The sequence below is a fragment of the Salvelinus namaycush genome, chromosome 5 (assembly GCF_016432855.1).
Source record: "Salvelinus namaycush isolate Seneca chromosome 5, SaNama_1.0, whole genome shotgun sequence".
Classification (NCBI taxonomy): Eukaryota; Metazoa; Chordata; class Actinopteri; order Salmoniformes; family Salmonidae; genus Salvelinus; species Salvelinus namaycush.
In genome coordinates, this window is record NC_052311.1 from 16,569,097 (window position 1) to 16,580,208 (window position 11,112).

The following is an 11,112-nucleotide window of genomic DNA, read 5'->3' on the forward strand; positions in this document are numbered from 1 at the left end:
ATACTGACAAGGACGAACACCTACAGTCACTGAAGTCCATGGCTCTCGCAGGTTGGCCATATCTGAAAGAGGAGACACCTTTCACAGTGAGAGAATACTGGACCTTTCGAGATGAGATCAGTGTGCAAAATGGCATCTTGTTCAGAGGTCAGAAGGTCATTATTCCCAAATCACTACGTCCAGAGATGCTTACCCGCATACACTCCAGTCACGTTGGAGGTGACGCATGCTACCGCCAGGCTCGTGAAACATTATACTGGCCAAACATGCAAGCAGAAATTAAAGACTTTGTCAGCAACTGTACCACATGCAACGAGTACGCTCATGAACAGCAAAAGGAAACCATGATGTCACACGAACTGCCCACAAGGGCCTGGCAAATCATCAGCATGGACTTATTCAGCCACAGACAAAAGGACTATCTTCTCATTGTTGATCATTACTCTGACTTTTGGGAAATTGAACTGCTCCCTGACTTGTCTGCAGAGACGGTCATAAAGCGCTGCAAGGCGCAGTTTGCAAGGCAAGGTCAGCCTGACAAGGTAATCACGGACAATGGCCCACAATTCACTGCACAGTTCAAGCGTTTCGCCTCAGAATGGGAGTTTGACCACGTGACCTCATCTCCAAGACACCCAAAAGCAAATGGCAAGGCAGAATCAGCTGTCAAGATTGCAAAAAACCTGTTAAGCAGGGCCTTGCGCGACAGCAACGACCCATGGAAAGCGATCTTACAGTGGAGGAACACACCCACCGAAAACATGGACAGCAGCCCAGCACAACGCCTTCTGTCCAGACGTCTGAAGACTACTATCCCCGTAGCTAACAAGCTACTTGAGCCCTGCGTCATGGTTGGCGTCACGGACAAACTGCGTCACAGAAAGCAGCTCGCTAAGTGCTTCTACGACTGGACTGCTCGAGACCTACCAGAGCTGGAGGTGGGTGAAACTATAAGGATGAAACCGCTGCCGGGAGACCACACAGGACTTTGGAGGCTGGGCACATGCCTACAGAGAGTTGCACCACGTTCTTACCTGGTGGATGTTGGTGGCTCCCTCTATCGTCGCAATCGGGTGGATCTGCGCGTAGCAGAGCAGACAAACCAGAACATGCCATACACTCACCTAGATGAGCTGGATCACAGTCCAGGCCTAAGGGTAAGGGGTGCAGAATTGAGACATGAGCCAACTGAAGGTGAAGCTTCTACCCCACCAAACTCTCCAGCTCGTGGCCCTAATCCTACCCCTGTCAGAGCCAATACTTACTCACGGGTGGGTCGGCTGTGCAAGCCACCGGACAGGCTTACTCTGTAAGCAAGAGACTTAACTTGTTGTCTGTTAATAAAAAATAAAAAATGTTTAAAAAAAGGAAGATGACAACTGAAGTAAAAAGAAAATGTCATGCTTTTCAATTGTTATGACTTGACTGTTAAGAACTCAATGTTATGCCGTTATGTTTGCACTTTCTATTGAAAAGGATGATGTTACGGAGTCTAGTTGATAGGTAATCGACTAGCTACACTGTTCCCCAGACTCCACGCGTAGGGATTTGTACAAGGCTTAACAAGGCTATTGAACTTGACATTGGTGTCTGTCTTTATTCCGACATATCATACTGAAACAACAAGCGGGATCGGGTCTGATATAATTGTCAAGAGCCTAGAGTATGTGCAATTAAAATTGATTTACCGACTGGACCCGTCTTCTGTTAATTTAATGTATGTGAGTCGATGAGAACTGTGCAAGCTTGTTACCTGTGTCAGCCAATTGTAACACCATAAAATATATAGCTTACGTCCAGCTGAAACATTCTCCGGCTGCTCACGTCAGGTGCACCCACTGCTGAGGAGAGCAAGAGAGAGCAAGTGAAAGGAGCCTTGGCCTAGGCTACTGTTGATTGTGAAGATAGAGGCATTTCTCGTTGAAGTAAAACGAAAGTTAGAGAAAGAGTATAGTGAAGCCGACAAGGGGAATGTCTTCGGAGACAAGTTTTAGTGGACAAAGATGAGATTAACGCTGGCGCGGCCAAATGGACTGTCTGTGCAACTCGTAATTCAGGTTTGATGCAATAATTTAAATTTAAAAAAATGTATTTTCATATTTATCATCCTTTGTTATTATTATTGTATATCATTATTGTAGGCCGATTTGAGAATCTAAACCAGTTCTTTATATGTGCAAAAAGTGTTTTGTTATATTTTGCTGATACATTAAGTTCAAACTGTCTTAGAAATGTTGTGCTTTATTTAGTTTGGTTTAAATTAGGCCCGTTTTAAAATAAATAGCATTAGCCTATTGCTGTCATTGTTTCAGTGTCGATTTTAGCATGTAAATATTGGTGGTGCAAACAAAAAAGATGTGGGATGCATGACAGCAAAGCCACAACACAACACTAAACAATACATTAATTGCAGTCTCAATGTCAACAGTGAAGAGGCGACTCCGGGATAATGGCCTTATAGGCAGAGTTCCTCTGTCCAGTGTCTGTGTTCTTTTGCCCATCTTAATCTTTTATTTTTATTGGCCAGTCTGAGATATGGCGTTTTCTTTGCAAATCTGCCTAGAAGGCCAGCAACCCGGAGTCGCATCTTCACTGTTGACGTTGAGACTGGTGTTTTGCGGGTACTATTTAATGAAGCTGCCAGTTGAGGACTTGTAAGGCGTCTGGTTCTCAAACTAGACACTCTAATGTACTTGTCCTCTTGCTCAGTTGTGCACCGGGGCCTCCCTCTCCACTTTCTATTCTGGTTAGAGACAGTTTGCGCTGTTCTGTGAAGGGAGTAGTTAACAGCATTGTAAGAGATCTTCAGTTTCTTGGCAATTTATCGCATGGAATCGCCTTCATTTCTCAGAACAAGAATAGACTGACGAGTTTCAGAAGAAAGGTCTTTGTTTCTGGCCATTTTGAGCCTGTAATTGAACCCACAAATGCTGATGCTCCAGATACTCAACTAGTCTAAAGAAGGCCAGTTTTATTGCTTCTTTAATCAGAACAACAGTTTTCAGCTGTGCTAACATAATTGCAAAAGGGTTTTCTAATGATCAATTAGCCTTTTAGAATGATAAACTTGGATTAGCTAACACAAAGTGCCATTGGAACACAGGAGTGATGGTTGCTGATAATGAGCCTCTGTAAGCCTATGTAGATATTCCATTAAAAATCAGCCGTTACCAGCTACAATAGTCATTTACAACATTAACAATGTCTACACTGTATTTCTGATCAATTTGATGTTATTTTAATGGACAAAAAATGTGCTTTTCTTTCAAAAACAAGGACATTTCTAAGTGACCCCAAACTTTTGAATGGTAGTGTATATTTAAAAAACATGTATAGGCAGTTTAAGGACACGTAACTGTGGATAATTTGGCCAATAACACTAGCTTATTGATGGCGCTGGCAGCGCCTGGTAGGTTTCTTTCGCCCTCTTTTTCTACTCTTTGATCGGAACGGGTCTTTCACATCCGAACTGGCAAGATTCTTTTTCTACGGGCCTTTTCAGAATGGGTCTGACTGTTCTCGATTCCATTCAGAACAGGTCTGTCTTTTACAAATTCATTTATTGAAATTGGGTAGGGTAGCAAAGCCACGGATCCATTTTGGGACAGATCAAACTTTTTGGACTTGTGAAGACCTTTAGTAGCCAGACCCTGCGTTGTGGGTGTTGTTCAGCAGGGTTCACCTCTCTAACAGGACGAGACCCAAAAGGCAAGGGCCATATGAGCTCGTCCTGTAAATGAAGATTTAAAAAAGTCACGAAAAGAAAAAAAAGAAAATGCCCGAATAAATTTGACAGATTAATGCACTGTGTGCAGAGATGTTTTGATGAGTGGAATCTTTAACACCAGTGACATCTGAGGGGTATAGCTGCTCCTCATTTAGCCTGTACAGCGTAAACCCATTGACTGTGTCAAATGTTTTACAACGTGCTACTAAGGTTTCCAATGTATGCATATAAAGTAAACATGAACTTCACCTCATGCAACAAGGTTAACCAATATTTTCCTGTCAGTTCTCACACTAACAGGTGCAGCATGGTTTTGAGCTACCTTGACAACACAGGACTTCCCAGCCTTGGGGGGGGGGGGGGGGGGGGGGGTTCAAGAGAAACAGAACATCGTCAATCTCTATCAAGTGTGCCCCATGTCTGCTAGTGGGTTTTCAAACATACTACTGTAATCAAACTAGGGGTCAATAGAAGGGGATATTTAGTGTCAACTAAATTTAGTGTCAACTGAGGGTCCTGTGATGAGCAGAAGAAAGTCAACTTGCACAAGCATCATCTCTGGCCTCGTTTCCCTGTCTCATAACAGTACACCTGACAGAACAAATAGTTTCCTTTTGCAGCAATGAAAAACATTCTCGATTCAACCACAGAAGTATGTCTAACATGCCACAACATTTTGGAAGGCTGACAAGCAGGTGTCAGTGGTTTTGGTAAACCCCTAGTGGTCTCTGCAGTGGGACAGGTTGTGGTGGTTGGAGATGGTGGGTTTTTCCTTGTTGGCTAGTGCAGAACTCCCATTGTAGTCAGATATCGCTACACACATCACAATGTGAAAGATTACATTTTTTTTTAAACTAAAACGGACATTCTGCAAAAGCTGCGGTATTGAACCTTCTTTAAAGGGGCAGTGCAGTCAAAAACGTGATTTTACTGGGTTATCAAATGTTATTTGCCACATGCGCTAAATTTAACGGTTGTAGACTTTACCGTGAAATGCTTGCTTACGAGCCCTTTCCAACGATTCAGAGTTAAATTATTATAAAAATATTAACACAAGGAATAAAATACACAAGAATGGAGCTATATACAGGGGTACAAGGTATTTGAGGTAGATACAGTGCCTTCAGAAAGTATTCCTACCCCTTGACTTATTTCAGATATTGTTGTTTTACAGCCTGAATTCAAAATATATTAAATAAAAACAATTCACCTTTCTACACATAATACCCCACAATGACAAATGACATTTTTTTGCAAATGTATTGAAAATGGAATACAGAAATATCTCATTTACATAAGTATTCACACCCCTGAGTCAACACATGTAGGAAATCACCTTTGGCTTTGCACACTGGGATTGTACAATATTTGCACATCATTTGTTCTAATTCTTCAAGCGGTTGTTGATCATGGCTAGACAGCCATTTTCAAGTCTTGCCAGTTTTTACTTTAATCTACTTGAAAATCTAACTCATCTTGGTAAGCAACCCCAGTGTATTTATTATTTATTTTTAACTAGGCAAGTCAGTTAAGAACAAATTCTTATTTCCAATGAGGAACAGTGGGTTAACTGCCTTGTTCAGGGGCAGAACGACAGATTTTTACCTTGTCAGCTCGAGGATTCAACCTTGCAACCTTTCGGTTACTAGTCCAACACTCTAACCACTAGGCTACCTGCCGCCCCCCGTATATTTGGCCTTGTTTTTTAGGTTATTGTACTGCTGAAAGGTGAATGTCTCCCAGTGTCTGTTGGAAAGCAGACTGAACCAGGTTTTCCTCTCGGATTTTGCCTGCTTAGCTCTATTCAGTTTTTTCATCCTAAAAATCTCCTTAGTCCTTGCCAATGACAAGCATACCCATAACCTGATGCAGCCAACACCATGCTGGAAAATATTAAGAGTGGTACTCAGTGATGTGTTTTGTTGGATTTGCCCCAAACATAACCCTTTGTATTCAAGACATAGTACATTTATTTTTATTTGATTTATTTTAGTTGCTTATTTAGGTCATTTAGGTTACTATTGTGGCGTAACAACAATGTTGCTGATCCATCTTCAGTTTTCACCTACCACAAACATTAAACTCTGTAACTGTTTTAAAATCACCTTTGGCCTCATGGTGAAATCCCTGAGCAGTTTCCTTCCTCTCCGGCAATGAAGTTCAGAAGAACACCTGCATCTTTGTAGTGACTGGGTGTATCGATACACCATCCAAAATGTTATTAATAACTTCACCATGCTCAAAGGGATATTCAATGTTAGATGCGTAAAAAAAAAGCTACCAATAGGTCCCCTTCTTTGTGAGACATTGGATAACCTCCCTGGTCTTTAAAATCAAATCGAATTGTATTTGTCACATGCGCCAAATAAAACAGGTGTAGATCTTACCGTGAAATGCTTACTTACAAGACCTTAACTATTTTCTTAAAACTGCATTGTTGGTTTAGAAAATGTACTAAAAACGAATGTAAAAAAAATAAATAAGTAACAACAAAATAACAATAATGAGGCTATATACAGGGGGTACAGGTTAGTTGAGGTAATTTGTACACATAGGTAGGGGTAAAGTGACTTTGTGGTTGAATATGTGTTTCAAATTCACTGCTCGACTTAGGGACCTTACAAATAATTGTGTGGGGTACAGAGATGAGGTAGTCATTCAAAATTCATGTTAAACACTATTATTGCACACACATGCAACTTATTATGTGACTTGTTAAGCACATTTTTAATCCTGAATTTATTTAAGCTTGCCATAAGGGGTTGAATACTTATTGACTCAAGACATTTCAGCTTTTCATTTTTTATTAATTTGTAAAAATGTAATTCCACTTTGACATAATGGGGTATTGAGTGTAGGCAACTGACACAAAATATCAATTTAAGCCATTTTAAATTCATTCAGGCTGTGACAACAAAATGTGGAAAAAGTCAAGCGGTGTGAATACTTTCTCAAGGCAAAAGTTATTATAATGCACTTTTAGCTATTTGAAAAGACCACCTGAAAGTTCAGTTTGGCTGGGTGGGATTTGGACCTATAAGTTAATATACCAATAACAAAGACAGTTTTCCCTCCTCTCTGCCAATAACAGTTAGTTTTCAGGTTACACATCCCTCGCAGCCTGGAGATTTTTGCTTTTTTGAACACCTATAACTGACATTTCATGCAAATCTAAAGGATTCAATTAGAACAAATAACAGTGGCGCAGCCAGTCCACAAGGTGGTGCATTGTCCCTCTTAAATTATTTGGTGAGAACCCTGCCCTCAATTAGGACCCTCTCAGACCACTCCCAGACAGTACAAGCTAAATTATTGCTTGAGAAATTAAATTTTGCTAAGATATAATATGTTAATTTTTGACTATTTTAATTTAATACAATCACAGTAAGGTGCCTAATTGTTACCCAGAAATGATTTAATATTGATATAAAATGGCTGCATTGGATCTTTAATTTGCAAGGCTAGAAAGAATGAGTTAGTCCCTTCGGGTTGTCAATATCCTTACTACCCATACCAAGTCGCGAAGGTAAGGCTTTCGCAAAGGTCAAGGCTTTGATTGTAGGTCTTGCCAGAGATGTGTTCAAGGCTTTCCTTTGTGGCGAACGTGTCCTCTAGTAACAATTTCAGGATGATTTGAATGAACATTCCAAACTGTTATGGTGAAAGGTCAAATTGCACATTTTTGTGGGGATTAATAGAAAGTCTACATGGTCACAATTACTTGTAGCGGCAAATTCGACCCAAAACAGACACTTATGTTCGACGCACAATGCCTTCTCAGATTTTTTGCTAACGTTCGCAAACTATTTCCCTTGTTGAAAGCGACTCAGTTCTTTGGAAAACGGTCGGTAGTTCTCCAGGAACAGGGTTAGAGAGCCCTGGCCTACAGCCACATCGCCTCAGGTTTCTCCATTGAAATTGAATTAATTCTAAGCATTTGTTACCCTTCTTTGCTTCAAGTTATGGCCCAAAGGGTTAAATCTCACAACTTTCTAATGCCTTAAAATGTGCTAACGCTTTCAAAAAGGGACAGGACAGCTGACCTACACACCAAGTTTCAGGTACAACTGAGTGACGCAAATGAGTGGGCACCTGGAATAAAATTGTGGATCGTGGAGAGAAGCATCCACCCAACAGCCCACACTTCAGATCATGATGTGGTGTTCCTAAATGACACATACATAGTAGCTGCAACAAAGCCACCACCTGAGTATGTGACTACAGTGGTCTGTGGTTTGAAGCTTCCTTTCAAGAACAGCTTCCATAAAGACCCAGTTTTATTAAGGTTTGTTTGCTGAATGCAAAGCACAACTTTAGAAACTGTTCATACTTATTCTTATTATTCGTTAGGGCTGGGAATTGTCTTGGACCTCACGATACTACACTGAGCAAAAATGTAAAACGCAACATGTAAAGTGTTAGTCCAATGTTTCATGAGCTGAAATAATAACGCACAAAACGCTTCTCTCTAAAATGTTGTGCACAATTTTGTTTACATCCTTATTAGTGAGCATTTCTCCTTTGCCAAGATAATCCAGCATTATCATTACACAGGTGCACCTTGTGCTGGAGACGATAAAAGGCCACTAAAATGTGTAATTTTGTGACACAACACAATGCCACAGATGTCTGTCTCAAGTTTTGAGGGAGCATGCAATTGGCATGCTGACTGCAGGAATGTCCACCAGAGCTGTTGCCAGAGAATTTAATGTTCATTTCTCTACCATAAGCTGAATTTGGCAGGACGTTCAAGACGCCTCACAACCGCAGACCACATGTAACCACGCTAGCCCAGGATCTCCACATCTGGCTTCCTCACCTGCGGGTTTGTCTGAGACCAGCCACCCGGACAGCTGATGAAACGGAGGAGTATTTCTGTCTGTAATAAAGCCCTTTTGCGGTGAAAACTCATTCTGATTGGCTGGGATGACTCCCTAGTGTGTGGGCCCATGCCCAACCAGGCCCACCTATGGTTGCACCCCTGCCCAGTCAAGTGAAATCCATAGATTAGGGTCTAATGAATTTACTTCAATTGACTGATTTCCTCATATGAACTAACTCAATAAAATCGTTGAAATTGTCACGTGGCGTTTATATTTTTGTTAAGTATATTTGCACATTGTTACAACACTGTACATACATAATATGTCATTTGAAATCTCTATTCCTTTGGAACTTTTGTGAGGGTAATGTTTAGTGTTCATGTTTATCTATTTCACTTGCTTTGGCAATGTAAACATGTTTGGAAAACAAAGGAAAACACTGCACACTGCTGCTCATGCTCCCAGGTGATATTTATTTATAACGTTTCCACCCTTGAGAGGAAACTTCTTCAAAGGAAATCTTTCTGGATCGACAGCCTCAACACACTGTCTCCTCTTGGCCTTAACGAGGAGTTTGACTTGAAACTGTTTTTATAGTTTCAATATGTCCAAATTGTGTTTTTTTATAATTCTAATTGAATATTGTATGTGTATGCATATTACTGTAAATATTGATCACATTCCTTGTGTATGATCATATATTTTGATACATTGAATGTTAATATTGTGAAACTATGTTATACATTTTTTACCTCCTGTTTCAGGAAGTGATGTCACTGAGTACTGACCCTATATATAGGACCTTCCACCCCCACCTGGGATATGGATGCCTGATGAAAACCTAAAGGGTCAAACGTTGTTATAAATATCACCTGGGAGCATGAGCAGCAGTGTTTTCCTTTTTGTTTTCCATGAATTTGCCTATAACTACCTGGATGTGCGTATGTTCTTCAGCTTTGGTAATGTAAACATGTTTCCCTTGCCAATAAAGCCCTTTGAATTGAGATGTTTTGAACACTTCGAGCAAGTCATGCTTTGAACCGTTAAACATGTTTTTTTTATTTTCCCAAATTAACATGGCCCCTCACGTCACCAATCTCTTCCTCTCACTCTCTGGCTTTCTCTCCTCTCGCATCTCTCTGGCTCTGATTTCAATTCAAAGGGCTTTATTGGCACAGGAAACATGTTTACATATGTGAAGCAAGTAAAATAGATAAACAAAAGTGAAATAAACAATCAGAAATTAAACATAAACATTACTCAGAAAAGTTTGACTTCTCCCTCTCTGATTGCTCTCTCTCTCTCGTGTGTTCCTTTCCCTTATTCTCTGTTAATTTAGTCATTGATTGAAATCCACAGGCATTCTTTGAGTCAACTGTGAATTATATTTACTTTGATACTGAGCTGAAAGGCAACCATTTTGAATGTATGTCCAATAACTCATACACAGACAAAAATGAATGGTTAGTCAGACCAATAAGCCTACTGACAGATTTTTTGGAAAAGTGGAAATTGTTCCGTTATGAATTTGTGGCGACAGGTGGTTAGTGGTTAGAGTGTTGGGCCAGTAACCAAAAGGTTGCTGGATCGAAACCTCGAGCTGACAAGGTAAAAATCTGTGGTTCTGCTCCTAAACAAGGCAGTTAACCCACTGTTCACAGGTAGGCCGTCATTGTAAATAACAAATTCTTAACTGACTTGCCTAGTTAAAAGGTTAAAAAAAATAAAAAAATAAAAATGAAAATGAAAGGCCATTTTCAGAGAAATGTCCCTGCAGTGTGTGGGAGGTGAAGCATCATCAAGATATGGTTTCATTCAGGAGGTCTTGATAAGCAGAAATGCATTTCACACTTTCCATGGATTTCCCTATCTTTAGACAATATGTCATACATTTAGTCACTGCTGATCATTTACGTCATAATTGATGCCTTTTTGTTGAAGCTCTAAAATATTCTATAGAGAATGATGAGAATAAATGTTTATTTGAAAGGGTCCTTTGACAATATTCCAAAAGCATGTTAATATCACCAAACTGCAATTTTGCAGACATTATCAATGCATACACTAGTGTATGTTCCAAAACTTCAGCATTCATATAGTTGAATAAGCTAACATTTCTGAAATCATCATTGAGGAAAATACGTGTGCCGAATTGATCCGTTAAGTTGGCCATGAATGTAGTTTCCCTGAAGGCAATGTTGAGTCAGTGGTACTATATTTCCAGCTTTGTCATAGCGAAATAATCTTCCTGCACAGTTACCATGTTTGACCTCCCATGTGCGTAGTAGGTGTGTTCATTTGGATTATGTTTGAACATAAATTCTATTGAGGAGAATAAAAACAGCACTAACTAGAAAAGGACATTTACTGAAGTAAATGTGGTGTGCTTGCTAGTCTTGAAGTTGTAATGGTGTTAGTAGTAGTAGTGTTAGTAGTAGTAGTGTTAGTAGTAGTAGTAGTCGTAGTAGTAGTGTTAGTCGTAGTAGTAGTGTTAGTCGTAGTAGTAGTGTTAGTCGTAGTAGTAGTGTTAGTCGTAGTAGTAGTAGTAGTAGTAGTAGTAGT

General features: G+C 40.1%; 1 protein-coding gene across 1 annotated transcript in view; it reads right to left on the reverse strand.

Annotated features, from left to right (window-relative positions):
* Window positions 1-4,445: 4,445 nt before the first annotated feature.
* The window catches only part of LOC120046950 (protocadherin-19-like), a 100,867-nt gene continuing 94,200 nt past the window's right edge, over window positions 4,446-11,112 (reverse strand). Inside the window, exon 5 of the mRNA XM_038992501.1 lies at window positions 4,446-4,540. Coding sequence (XP_038848429.1) covers window positions 4,446-4,540 — 95 coding nt within the window. The remainder of the gene's footprint in view (window positions 4,541-11,112) is intronic.